Genomic DNA, 14,338 nt, shown 5'->3' on the forward strand with positions numbered 1-14,338 from the left:
GAGGTTGATGGACTCCAACTCCCATCAGCCCCAGCCAGCATTGGCCCAACAGTCATGGATGATGGGAACTGGAGTCCAACAACATTTGAGGGCCGCGAGATCCCCATCACTGTGGGGAAGTTGCGTTATACAAGCTATGACCCTTGTTCTGGGGAATCTTTTTCAGCCCAAGGCCCATATTCCTTCCTGGGCAGCCTTCCAGGGGCACAGTGGTGGGCAGTGCCAGAGTATAAAGTGGGTGGAGCCACAAATGCAAATACTGTAATACGTTTCTATCATTAGGCTACTTTCTACATACAGACTCACCCAGGGAAGCAAGAGGTGCTTGATCTGGGTTCAAGGCACATCCCAGCCAGCCAGAAACACTCAAGAAGGATGCAAAGCTGGGCATTTAAATCACTATGATAGCACTTTCAACTGTCACGGCTTCCCCAAAAGAATTATGGGAGCTGCAGGTTGTGAAGGGTACTGAGAGTGGATAGGAGAACTGTGTTGTCACAGAACTACAATTCCCAGAGTAGTTTAACAACCAAGCCCACTTCACGGGGAACTCTGGGATCTGTAGCTCTGAGCTCCTCTTAGCCCCCTCAGCAGACTACAGTTCCCAGGACTTTCGAGGGGGAGGGGGAACCAGACTGTTTTAAAAGCGACTTTATACCTTTTAAAAACTGTAGCGCAGATGGCGCCAAGAAAAAGCAGACAGCTTTGCTGTTGTGTTTTGCTTTCTGACCCACGTGCAAAGACCCAGGGCGTGGCAGCGGCTGTTGTTGTTAGCGGTGGGGTGTGTGAGAGCTGACTCCCAGCGGGTCTCTCCCGTACAATCTTTCCCCGTCTATCTCTCTCTGCGCGCAAAAGTCTCAGCAGCGAGTGTTGCTCTTACTCCGCCTTCCCTCCCCGTCCTAACCAGCCCCACCCAGCCCAGCCCGGGGCGGGGGCCTCCCTGGTGTATAAAGCTCGGCTCTGGGCAAGCTGCCCAGCTTGTAGAGAGAGCGAGATCGCGAAGCGAGGGCGGAGCAGTTTGGAGAGAGCGCTTGTCCGCGCCGTCGAGCAGGCGCCACTCAGCCGCGGCTGTGCGTAAAGGCGCATCAAGCACACTTTGGGTTTTCTACTCTTTTACGAGAGAACCCCAGGCGTCCCTCTCCAATGGAGCTGCTGCTTTTGCTGTGGGCCCCGCTGGTGGGCCTCTGGTGCGGGCTGTGCGTGGCGTCCGGAGAGCGGCACACCGTCTTTTGGAACAGCACCAACCCCAAGTGAGTTTTGGGGGAGCGTGGAGGGGAGAACCGAGCCCTCGTAGCCAGGGGCTGGAGAGTTACCGTCGTCACCAATGCCCAGCCAGACTTTACTTTTTGCGTGTGTATAAAAGGCATGACCCTTTATTTTGGCGTCGCTCCCGCCCCACCCTGTGATAATGGGGTTGTGTTTGGAGGGATGGCATTTGGAGATCCCCGCCTTCTAACCAGGCACCCAGGGGACGCTTAGGGGTCCGGTTTCAGGGGGTGTTCCACTGGAGGCGCCTTGCAGGCGGGGAGCGCGGCCAGCCATGGCCAATGATCGCCCCGCTGTTGAAAAATCTGCCGTGTATTGAATAGGTGTGCGTGTCTTTTTTGCAGAGGGGGCGGGCAGAGGCTTCTTGAAGGAGGGTGCGGACGTTCAGGGAAAGAATGAGTTTCGCCTAGAAACCCCCTTCGGTTAGAAGTTAGCCATGGAGGGGTCGTTTCCCTAGAAGTTGGAATATATCTGGGGAAGGGCCGTGGAGATTCTGAGGGGTGGAGATAAGTTGGAGGGAAATAGGACTCTGCTTCCATCCCCTTGGTGGTTTTGGGCACTCTCCTACCTTCCAGCCTCGGTCGTTGCCCCTGTTAAGGGAAAAGGGGCAGCTGGCCCTTTAAATCTGGCGTGAATGCTCTGCAGATGAAAGTTTTTCCCTTTCTTTTCTCCCTTGTTTCCCCCCCCCCCCACTCCGCCTCTTTGCCTTAAGAAACTCTTCTTCTGTTCCTGCGCCTGCATTTTGGGCGAGGGCCACGCAGGGCAGCGCACCTCTGGCAGCCTGGCACAGATTTCCCTTGCCAGCCCCAGAGCCTCATGTTTCAGGTTGCCTCTGCTGCTACTCTTTCTTTGAAGAAGGCAGGTTTAGCTTTGCAAAATGGGGGTGAGGGGTGGGTTCCTGGACCTTTGGAAGGAGGAGGAGCTGGTTGGGCATAAAAGCTGGAATTCGTAAACATCCACACGGTAGGCCTGCGCTTGGCACCCAGCCCGTACCTAGGCACCGTGACAGAGGCATGAATCAGGTCTTTGCTGGGAAAGATAGGGCAGTGCGGACGGAAAGGACCCTTTGCTTGCCGAGGTGGGGAGAGGGACGCCGCCTTCACCCCCTTTGCCCCTTGGGGTTCCCGAGTCCGGTTTATATCATTTTTGAGGAGCTTGTGGTTTTTAATGAGTTATGTCACGCCGGCTGTAATTTATGTATGACTCGCAAAGGACCGAAAAGGAAAAAGACAGGTTCTCTGCCCCAAGGAGCTTACAGATCTGTACTTCTGATGGCGCCTGTAGGAGACATCGGGCTTTTGTTTGCGTGCTGGGAATTGGAGGGTGGGGTGGGGCATTAAAAGTGGCCCACAGCCAGGGGTGCCAACTTGAATAAAATATTGGGGGGCGGGAGAGTAAGCCTCATCCCACATAATCGATCACATGACTTGGCTCACCATTTGAATGACAATGCCCCCCTCAAAATACTCCTAAAGAGATGTTTTTTGAGCTGCGGGGGGGGGGGCTTGGACTGAAATCCAACAGGTGCACCCCCTGGCATCTCTGGGAGGGCTCACCTGTTGAATAGTGGCACAGTTTTCCCCATTTGTTAAAAGGCCCAGAGATTGGTGGGCAAAGGGTTTCCAGCCAGTTCCCGGGGACTGAAGAGTTAATCGCATTAAGCCATTGTTTTTATGCTGGAAGGTAAGGTGAGGGGAGGGAGGGAGGGAGAGCGAGCTCTGGTGCCTTTGTTCATTCAGCCTGTGTGTGAGAAGCACAGACATCTGTGTCCTGTTGTGCAAACCTCAAGGCCAGGGATCTGGCTGGCCCTTTCCAGGTGGCCTTCCTCCCCCCCCCCTCCCCATGGCAGCTAGCTTGTGAGATTTGCCCGTCCCCCTGGCCTCGGGTCAGGTCAGCTCTGTGCTGTTGCCTTGGGTGGGTCTGATCTTGCTTTAATCAGAGCTTTTGTAAATGCTGGCACGGAGTCTTTGTAATAGGCTGAGTGATTGGAGAAGTAAACCCTCCACGCCTAGGGGCAGTGTACCTCTGAATAACAGTTGCTGGCAGGGAGGTGGGGGCAGCCAGCAGGGAGGGAGGGCTGTTGCCCTGCTTGGGGAGCACACAGCAGAGGTGTTGGGCTAGCCATTTCTGAAAGCAGAACGCTGGACTTTTTTGGGCAAGTTTGTTAAGGCTATCTGCTGGGAATCGCATACGGGGAGATTTTCGGTTGAGCTCTGGTCTTGCTTTGGGGATTCCTGGAAGAGGCATCTGGTTGGGCACTGTGATCCAGCAGAGCTCTGCATCAGTGTTCGAAATTCAGATATATAATCTGATTGCCAAATGGCACCTTAAACCTCGGCTACGGTCGCCAGAAGGGAAAGTCTAGGCAGCATTTTTATTTTGCAATGAAATTCATTATTATTATTATTATTCATTTCTATACTGCTTTATGTCCTAAAGAAAAAAATCTCAGAGTGGTTTACAACACACATTAAAACATCATTAAAAAATGCAGAATAAAACAAATTCAGGCTTCAAGGGAAATATTTCAGATCCTTCTCTAAGTGACATTTGGCTTTCCCCATACAGTATTTATCTACTTGCTTAATTTGTATAGCTGCCCCATAGCAGAACTACTCTAGGAAGGCAGTGTGGTGCAGTGGTTAGAGCAGGCTTCCTCAACCTCACCCTCCAGATGTTTTTGGCCTACACCTCCCATGATCCTAGCTAGCAGGACCAGCGGTCAGGGATGATGGGAATTGTAGTCTCAAAACATCTGGAGGGCCGAAGTTGAGGAAGCCTGGGTTAGAGTGTCAAGCTAGGACCTGGGAGATCAGGGTTCAAATCCCCACTTGTAGCTTACTGGAGTCAGTCGCAGACTCTTAGCCTACCTCACAGGGTCATTATAGGAGTAAACTGAGGGGGGGGGGATGATCCCATCGCATGGCAGATTCTCTGCAGTAGTATAAGTGGTGCAGGAATTGCACTTTGCAAATGCACAGAGGTTCCTTGACTCTGTTTGTAACTGGATGTTCCCAGCTTGGCACTGAAAATAGATGCTAGGACTCTTCAACCTTGTAAGCCCTTGGGAGGGGCGTGCCTGTGGTGAGATCCTTTGGGGATTTAGAAAAAATGCGTCCCTGGACTACAATTATAGCTCAGGTAGAGCATCTTCGTTGCATGGAGAAGATACTGGGTTCAACCCCAACTGATCTTTTGGTGGGGCTGGGGAAAACTTTGGCCTGAAACTGCTGGAGAGTTGCTGCCAATCTGTGCAGACTAGGTGCGTGAATACGCTGGCTCTGTTTTCTGTGCTCCTATTGGAGTCAGAACCATGGGGACTAGAATCTTAGTGTATTTTTAGGGGTAGGGCTAGATGCACCAAGGATCCGACTCAATATCAAGGAGCTTCCAGGATTCAAAAAAAACCTCCCATTGCCACTGACCATTGGACATGTTGGCTGGTTGTGAGTTGGCCTCTGGCGGGTGCTAGGTTGGCAAAGGCACCTTGAGGATGATCTGCAGAGTTTTACTTCATTGCAGAAGATGAATCGAGTGGTGATTTCAAAGTTGTGCCTGTCTGCCCCCTGCAGATATTACTGGCCTCTTCTCTGCCTTTCACTGGTGCCTTAAACCCGCCGGCTGGCACTGCCAAGAGGGCAAAGTTCTCAAGCGGTGCAGGCAGCAGGTGGTGGGTCTTGGCCAGCAAGGCTGAATCAGCTTGGAGAAAGTTGGAAGAGAGCAAAGCCGCAGCTGGCCAGCCGCTCCTTCCTTTCCCAGGGTCCATCTCCCCCCTTCCTTACTAGCCGTGGGCCTCTTCCTTCCCGCCCGGCGCTGGCGAGAGCCCAAGGGAAGGCGCCAAGGGCACGCGGGGCAGGAAATCTTTCTCCTTTTTTAAAAAACCAACATGTTGTTAAGATATATATTTTAACGTGTGTTTTTTCCGCCCAGGACGCTGGAGGCGAAACCGTCTTTTTGGCATGGAGGCTTAAGAGATGGCCGAGTCCGATGCCAACCTGGCTGGAGGGGCGGGATGGAGCGTGCAGCGGGGGGGGGGTGTTTTGTGTACAGCTCCTGCCCCTGCAGGGAGGAGGCAGTTGCTGTGGCGGGTGAGAGTCCAGGCAGAGGAGATTGCAGGGCCCAGATGTGGCCACCTCTGGCAGGGTGGAAAACCCTGAGGCAGCTGTGTCTGGGCAGTTTCCTTCCAGGAAGGGCAGCCTTAATCGCTTTGTGTTGGCCTGTTGGTTGTCAGAAACAGCAATGATCACATCCATGCCATACTTTCGAAGCACATTGCTTTCTTTCCAAAAGGATCTTAGCCCTCGTGGAGCTACATTTCCCAGCACCCTTAAACTACAGTTCCCAGGCTGGGAGCAATGGAAATTGGAGTTGAATATCTGGGGGGGACGCAGGCTCCCCAGCTGTGACTCCTTAAAGAACTATTGGACTTACCATGGCTTTGCCTTTCACGGTCAACTTCATCACTCTCTGGAGCAGCCGCTAGCCCATGCTGGCTGCAGATTATGGAGTTTGAAAGCTGCTGAACGCCAGCCCTGCTGAGCCCCAAATAGCCAGCATGCCCAGTGGTCAGGGATGATAAGATCTGTAGCCTGAAACATCTGGAGGACCAGTGTTCTAAACTAGCCAGGTGTGTTTGCTTCTGGTGCGGGTCCAATCGCGACTACGTGGAGATTTCTGGGCGCCAGGTTTGGCGACCACAGTTTAGAAACTTCTGCGTAGTTAGTATCATTTCCCCTGCGTGTTTCTCCTTCTTGGGTACTGGGACAAGCAAATTGCTGTAAGAGCAAGCTACAGCCAAGCGCTGCAGTTGAAATCACAGAATCGTAGCTTTGGAAGGACAGCATGGGGCATCTAGTCCGACCCCCAGGCGGATAGACATTCCATTGTGGCCACTGGTAACCAGGGTTTATGGTGCCATATGGCGCTTAGCTTATATACCTGAGTTTGTAACACTGTGTTCACCACCCCGATCTACAGTTCCTCATTCCGTGTTGTACTCCACTTTTATTCAGAGCAGACCCATTCACGACCTGGACTAACTTGGTTCCATTAATTTCAGCACGCCTGTCTTTAAGTAAAAAGCAATTGACTACAACACATCAGTGCTATGCTATCTCGGCAAGTGGCTTTGGGTCACTGTTGCAATAGGGACAGCAACTAAGAAAAGCGAAATAATAATGATAACGATCACCTTAGCCAGATCTTTGCTGTGTAGAATTAAATGCCCAGCCTTTGCATGCCAATAAACCCCCTCCTGCCAAAAACAGAAAAAAGCAAAAACCCTTCGAAAACCACCACCACAGGACCTGATGTCATCAGGCACCACTTGTCCCTGAGTGTATCACTCATTTTTACACTTTGCCGTCTCTTGGATCATGAATTTGGGGGCGCCAGCCGCATCTAAAACTCGTCTGCCGCCAGCTACCCCTATTGCACCAAGCAGCCTTTCTGAATCTTAAGTTGCTGGAAACAGCTGGAGGGGAGAGTTGCTGTGGTGCTCAGGGTCTGTTGAGGCTCCCCATAACCATCTGGTGTGCCCCTGCAGAACAGCACCCTGGACCTGTCAGGATTGGCACCCACTGCCTTGTGACATCAGGCAGGCGCCTTCCCCGTACCCTTTGGGGTGCTTGCTAAAAGCGATTTTTTCTTTCTTTCGGCAAGCCTATCCAGACATGTAGAAACTGCCGTGTGTTGTTAATCTGGTTTTCGCTTATAGCTGATGTTGTTATTTTTTGGGAGTGTCTAAAAACACTTGCCTTTTTTTAAGAGGATACTTCTGTTGTTGTCTTGCCGACTGATTTGAGGACTTGTGGCAACCCAGCAGTGCATAAAGGCCGTGAAATAAATGGATGAGGCTAGGAAGGGCCATTGGCTGTTTTCGTTGCATTTGATTGCACTGTTTTGACAAGGATCAACCAGCTGCTTCGGGATCTTCCAGGGGGTCAAGCCTTCTGGGTGGTGCCCCGGGGCGAGGAGACAGACGGAGGGTGGGTGGGCGCACCCCCCCAACCCAGACCCTGCTGCTATCTCTGCACCTGAGGCCAAGATAAGGTGGATCCTTCGTTGCTGCCTCCTGCCACCCGCCTGGGGCGGCCAAACCGGTTTGTGGGTTCGTTCTCCCCAGGAGTCTTTCGGTTTCCAAAGCTTCTGTGACTCAGGGCGGAGTCCCTCTTTCCACAGCTGGCTTGGCGAGGCTTTAATAAACACCTTGGCTCTCTGCTGGGAATGTGGGCTAGCCCAGCAAACTTCCAGGGCCAGCCCTGAAAGGGGGAAGCAATGCTCTTGTGTCGTGTGCTCAGTGGGTAGAGCATTTGCTTTCAATCCCCAATGGCATCTCCGGGTAGGGCTGGGAGTATCACCTGCTGGCGAGCTGCTGCCAGTCAGTGCGGACAGCACTGAGTTAGATGGGCCACTTTTCTGACTCCGCATAAGGGAGCTTTCTATGTTCCCATTTAAACTATTTTGAACTGTGAGGGCTGGAATCTTTCTTGAGCTTTCGCGCCGCAAACTTGCCCATGGAGGAAGCTGCCTTCTACCACTCGCCTAGCTCAATATTGTCCACACGGGCTGGCAGCAGTTCTTCCAGATTTCAGGCAGGGAGAAATTCTCCATCCTACCTGGTTATGCCACTGGAGATTATCTCCAGATAATTTACAAGTAAGCCTGCTGACTTCAGTGGGGCTTACTCACAACTTTTCTTTCTTTGTTTTGTATCACAAAGTCCTTAATATAAACTATTATTTTTTTTAAATAAAAACACTAAGTACATGCATGTTTGCAACCTAAGTTGTGACATCCATACCCCCCCCCCCCGTTCAAATCTCCCCTCTGTGATGGGCTCGCTTGATTAGCCTTTGGCCTCAGTGTTTCTCCCACCACCATCTGCAATATGGGTATAATGTAACTGATTTACCTTGGGGCTGTTGTAAAGATGTCAGCTGGATTAACGTGTGTGCAGCAGTTCCAAGGCTCATAAACACTGTAAAAAAAAGGCTGAAGTTTGTTCTTTTTTGGGGGGTGGGGGAATAACATGGAGCATCTGCCTTGCAGATATAAGAGAGAGTTGCATAAAGGTTTGTTTAAATGCATTTGGTCAACTTAAGAAAATAATAACATTCAGGTAATGGATAAAGTGGCAATGATTTAGGTCAAGAGCCAGCCCCAAATAATTACCCCGAGGGAGGGGTGTTTCAGCAGTCTCCCACTTTGAGGAAGTTGTTTGTATGCATTGTTTTTATTCTATTCTTTAAAAATCCACCTCAAAGATATACAGGAAGAGCTTAACAAAAGCTCCCTTTGAGTAGCGTATGAAAGAAATACACGGAATCCATAGAAAAACATGCACTACTTTGTTAGCGACTGAATCAATGGGTTTCCATTTTTTAAAAGTCCGTTTTCTCCCCTTTTTTCATCTGAATAGAATTGGCTGATTCCTTGTCATAGCCATATTGTTGTAAATTTTACTTTTCCATCTTGGGATGTTGATGCTATGGGGGGGGGGGAGTTACGAAGGGATTCCTATCTTGCAAGGCTGTTTTGTGAGGATTTCTTGTAACTTTTGTTTTATTAGCGGGGAGGCGATGGAACTGTATGTGACACTTTTATTTCATGGGGGTGCTGGGGCAATTGAAATGGCATCGATTTCCAAACGGGGTCTGCTCTCCCCCCTGCCCACAAGCCTTCTACAAAGGGGTTAGGAGATAGTTTGTAAGAATTTCCTAGACATTTCTCGCAAAGTTAACTTTATTGGAGGATGGAGATGAAACGGCATTGGCTTCAAAATTGTGTCTGCCTGTTCCACCGCCACCAACCTTGTCTGAAAGTGCCTACTTTACAGGGGTGCTTGTAAGGATTTCTTAGAGGAAGTTTATGCAGGCATTAGATTACAAGCACTAATGTCGCTGTCGTTACCCCCTCCTGATCCAGGTTTCAGTGGGATAGCTATGCCGTCGAGGTGCGGCTGAACGACTACCTGGACATCATCTGCCCGCACTATGAGGACAGCAGTGTGGCTCCTCACTCGATGGAACGCTACACCCTATACCTGGTGGAGCAGGAGGAGTACGAGACCTGCAAACCGCGCTCGAAGGAGCAGATCCGGTGGGAGTGCAACAAGCCCGATGCCCTGCATGGCCCCGAGCGGTTTTCGGAAAAATTCCAGCGCTACACTCCCTTCACGCTGGGCAAAGAATTCCGGGAGGGCCACGAGTACTATTATATCTGTAAGTGTCAGTGGCAGAGAAACCACACACACACACCCCTTACCGGCTCGCATTTCTTTTTCCATTTTAGCACTCCTAAGATTTCTTATCTTGTGTCGTTCTGAGATGGTGGAAGGTCACTTATTTAAGCCCATTTTACAGATGGGGAAAAGGGAGGCTGGGAACAAGAGTAACATGGTGGTTTTTATTTCTAACAGGCCCTGGTTATGGGACTTTAAGGGCTGACCTATAAGAGAGATCTGTCACGGGTTTTTCCTAACATTTGTGGTTTTGGTTAAGAACATCCACTGGGGTAGGAAGGTTTGTGTTAGGGGGCATTTAACCCTCTTTTAAATCCATCTCGGCCAGAGGCCAAGGCTGAATTTTTCAGCAGTGCAGGGAATTGGGTTGAGTTTGTGAGTTGAGGGCCCCCAGATCTCTTGTTTTGGGCCAGGTAATGAATTTGAGGGAAATAGATCAGGATTACCGGGTATGATATAAATTTTGCGGATTGAACTAAACTAAAATGACTTCTCTGTAGGAAATTTGGGGGCGGTTAATGGGGCTAATCAAACTTGATAGGAACAGGATTTGTTGATGAATTAATTTGGGCGGAGGGTAACGAATGAAAGCGGAGTTGATTTGGGGTGATCTGTGGTGGGGTGTAGTTTAATTAAAGAATTGAAGATAAGTTATGTGTTGTATAATTTTAGCCTCCACCCACCCACCCAAAATAGATGCACCAGTAAATAAAAATTAACAAAAGCTTCTCTAGTCCGTGTCAAGTTACCAGGTCTCAGATTTATATAGACTAGATGTCCCCCAATGCCTACACAAAACCTCCTGTCTGTTTCAACTCTCGCCAATAAAAATCTCTTTCTCAATTCTTCCCTATTAGCAAAACCTATCCATCACCACGGAGAATCTTGCCTTAAATTGAAAGTCGTAGTGGTTGGAAAGAATGGTGAGTTTTCTAGTTCCTGTCTGTCTGTCTGTCTCTAGTTAAACCCATGCCATTGTCCTGATCAAACTGCCCCCGCAAATGCTATCTGCCAAGTTCTGCAACAGCCTTTGGCAACCTGGTGCCCATCAGCCCCAGCCAGCATGGCCAATGGGCCAGGGATGACAGTGAAATCGGGGGGGGGGGGGCACCAGCTTGGGGAAGGCTGCCTTGGGGAAATAAGACAGATCTGATATGAGTCCCTGTCTCCCCTCCACTTCCTATTCCATAAGGTGAGATACTTGGCAGTTTGGTGGGGAGCGATATAAATTGGGATAACTGTATGTGTGAGAGAGAGGGGAGGAGAAGGTTTATACTCTCCTCCTACCTGAAGCTAATGCTCTGGTCTAATCTCACCCCCCACTTTTTTATGTGACTGCTCTTGAGCCTGACACAAAACTGTTTGCCTGCATCCGCTCCACCAGGCTTCCTCAACCTCGGCCCTCCAGATGTTTTGAGACTACAATTCCCAGCATCCCTGACCACTGGTCCTGCTAGCTAGGGATCATGGGAGTTGTAGGCCAAAAACATCTGGAGGGCTGAGGTTGAGGAAGCCTGCTCTCCATGGTCCTTGTGAGGGGTATTGCCCCCTAGTTGCAAATAGTATTGCCCCAGTGGTATTGCCCCGCATCAAGAGAACAGGGGCTGCAGGCTGAGATTTAAGCTGGGGTTGAGAATTATGGGCTCAGTATTTAGGTTGGCTGTGTTCTGGGGTCCGGCCTTCACTATGTGTCTCCGTTCGCTTTTAGGTCGGATGCCCCCCAGCCGCAGCCCCACCCTGAAGGGGAGACCTCAGTCAGGTAGGTCCATGGGAGAGAGTTTGTTCTGTAGGGGTGTGGGGTGTGGAGGTGCCACAAAGAGGGGCGGCACAACCAGCCATTTGCAGGGGACCCATTGACAAGAGACCCCTCTGGACCTTTGTCTCCTCCTTCCTCACTCTTGCCACCAAATAATAATAATAATAATAATAATAATAATAATAATAATAATAATAATAATAATAATAATTTATTATTTATACCCCGCCCATCTGGCTGGGTTTCTCCAGCCACTCTGGGCGGCTTCCAATGGAATATTAAAATACAATATCCTATTAAACATTAATAATCAACATGCTTTTCCACCCCCCTCACACTCAGGCCCACGGAATGGGGGGGGGGTGAGAATGTGGCCACACACCCCAACACACATTTATACCATTACAGTACTACTTTAAACAGTCGTGGGTTCCCCTCCCGGAGCTACAATTCCCAGAGTGGTTTAACAATTAGTTCCTCTTCCCTGGGAACTGCAGTTCTGAATTTCAGGGTAGGGGTGTCTCATATCAGCTCTCAGCTCCCTTAGCAAATAAGATTTCCCAGAATACATTGGGGGAAACTGTGACTTTTTAAAGTGCCATCGTAGTGCTTTAAACGTATGGTGGTGCGGGTATGGCGGGGAAGAGAAAGGAGCTGGCAGAAATGGTGGTGAGGAAGGAGACTCAAGGAGGGAAAATGGAGGGCGTCAGACCTCCAAAAGGACGGAAGTGAGTGGGTTTAGGAGGAGTGGTTCAGGAGGAGAGGATTTGAATTTGGGTTGAATTTTGCGTGCCACATATTATTATTATTATTATTTTAAAGCTTTTATTAATTTTTCAATTTTCCAATGCTGTATTGTTTTTAACACTTGATTGGAAGCCGCCCAGAGTGGCTGGGGAAACTCAGCCAGATGGGTGGAGTATAAATAATAAATTATTATTATTATTATTATTATTATTATTATTATTATTATTATTATTATTATTATTATTTATTCTAATAAGAACATCCAATTAATATATAAAATCCAATAAAAATAAAAAACTAAAATAAAAAAGTCCAATTGTAATCTTGGACTTCCAAATTGTAATCTTAATTTTTTTGACTTCCCACGGTCTGAATTCCAAAGCATTTCCCACCTCATAGTCCTGCCTCTCATCATGCCACATATTATTCTTGTCCTATGTGCCCACCTTTGCTGCTTACCAGACCCTTTTCTCACCTGCTTGTCTCTCTTTCCCCCGGCAGACGACCCTGATGCAACGATGCTTCGCAGCGTTGGGGACAATTCGGCCCCCCGTCTCTGCAGCCCCTTCACCTTCGTCCTCCTCCTGCTGCCGCTGCTGATGCCGCAGGGGCCCTGATGGCACCCAGTTCCCCAGCTTGAAGCCATCAGCTAAGGGGGCAGCACCTGTTCTGTTGCCGCCACCCCCCCACGACACAGTGTGGTGTGGGGGATGCGAGTCTCCATGCGCCCGCAGTGCCTCCATGTGATGCAGCGGTGCACCAGTCAGTTTTCGCAGGCTGAGCGCCGGGATCAAATCGCCGGCAGCCCTACAAGGAATGTGGCTGGTGGGGTCTGGGACTGGTGAGGGCTCTTGTGGACAGATATCTCCCTCCAGCAGACAGACACGGACCAGATGGGGGGGACTCTCTTTGGCTCCCCGGCGGCAAACAAGGCTTGGATGGATCCGGCCCTGCCACAAAGGTTGTGGCGCTGAGTTTCCTGCGGGCAGGAATGCCACCTTGTATCACGCCCTGTTGGTGGTGCTTATGGATTTTTGGGCACACCGTGAAACTGGAAACACACAGTTACCTTCGAACTATGTACAGTGCAAAAAAAATATATATGTGACTATCAAACAGGCAGGCCCTGGAATTTTTGGAGTGGGAGGAATCCCCTGTTTTGTGTGCCCCGCTTTGACGACTACTCTTCCCCCACCTGCGCCCAGAGTTCAGAAGACTGATGCCTTGTACCTGAAAGGATCAAACTGGAGACCAGTCGTGTTGAGAATGTGATAGATCAGACTGAGGGGTTCACCTGGTCCAGCACCCTGCTTCTGGCAGTGGTCAGCCATTTTATCTCCAGGAAGCACTACCAGTCCTCCCCGTGCCGCTTACCCATGGCTACCGTCAGCTTCTGGTATACTGCCTCTGCCCAGGGAGGTTCCATCTGGCAGGATGGCGAACATTTTGTGTCTTGTGTACGCAAACCTGTTGAGGACAGCAAAGGGCAATGTCCCTGTTTGGCACACGGTGATATTCAATCACAAGGACAGAGAAATGAACAGACTGCAAATATATATATATATTTCTGTGTGCGGAGGGGAAGGGGAGATAATGTTGTAGAGCTTTTTACCTCTGTAATATATATATATATATATCTATTTTTATACTGAATAAATAACTCCAGAAGAAACGTGCTACATCAGTGTTTGTGCTCCGCTGCAGTGCCGATCCGTATGAACTTGCAGGTCACCTCTGGTGTAGGGGCAGAGCCCGGGAATGGGAGGTGATTTGAATATTGAGGGGTGGGGCCTGGTAGTGGAATTGGCGGTTTGGGCCCTGAATATTTTGGAGACACTTCCCCCCCCTACAGATCCTCTTTGTATATCTACTACTCTCAGGTGTTCAGGGTGTCATGGTTTGTCCACGGCAGTGCCTAAGTCATGGGTAGGCAAACTAAGGCTCGGGGGCCAGATCCAGCCCAGTCGCCTTCTCAATCTGGCCCGTGGGTGGTCCAGGAATCGGCGTGTTTTTACATGAGTAGAATGTGTCCTTTTATTTAAAATGCACCTCTGGGTTATTTGTGGGGCATAGGAATTTGTTCATTTTTTCCCCTCCAGAATATAATCTGGCCCCCCACAAGGTCTGAGGGACAGTGGACCGGCCCCCTGCTGAAAAAGATTGCTGACCCCTGAAAGGTGTGGAGTTTCCACAGAGATGTACCCACCACCTACACTACAAAGTGTCAGTCCTTTGCGGAAGATGCACTCCGGCCTTCGAGACCAGATACATATTTTCGGACCCACCCTCTTACCTTGATTGTAATCTGTTTTAAACTGATTTTTAAT

The 14,338-nt window shown here is 49.8% G+C and overlaps 1 protein-coding gene across 2 annotated transcripts; it reads left to right on the forward strand.

The window, feature by feature from the left end:
• Positions 1–1,116: 1,116 nt before the first annotated feature.
• EFNA1 (ephrin A1) lies at positions 1,117–13,683 on the forward strand. Of its 2 annotated transcripts, XM_083477405.1 has the most exons (5): positions 1,117–1,250; positions 9,193–9,488; positions 10,366–10,431; positions 11,217–11,267; positions 12,513–13,683. In XM_083477405.1, exons 1-5 carry the CDS (start codon positions 1,144–1,146, stop codon positions 12,626–12,628), a joined length of 636 nt encoding a protein of 211 aa, XP_083333531.1. In that variant the 5' UTR covers positions 1,117–1,143; the 3' UTR covers positions 12,629–13,683. The 2 variants fall into 2 exon arrangements, with proteins under 2 accessions (XP_083333531.1, XP_083333532.1); XM_083477406.1 differs by lacking the exon at positions 11,217–11,267.
• The last annotated feature ends 655 nt before the right edge of the window (positions 13,684–14,338 follow it).

This window comes from Podarcis liolepis (assembly GCF_965112155.1).
Source record: "Podarcis liolepis genome assembly, chromosome: 15".
Lineage (NCBI taxonomy): Eukaryota > Metazoa > Chordata > Lepidosauria > Squamata > Lacertidae > Podarcis > Podarcis liolepis.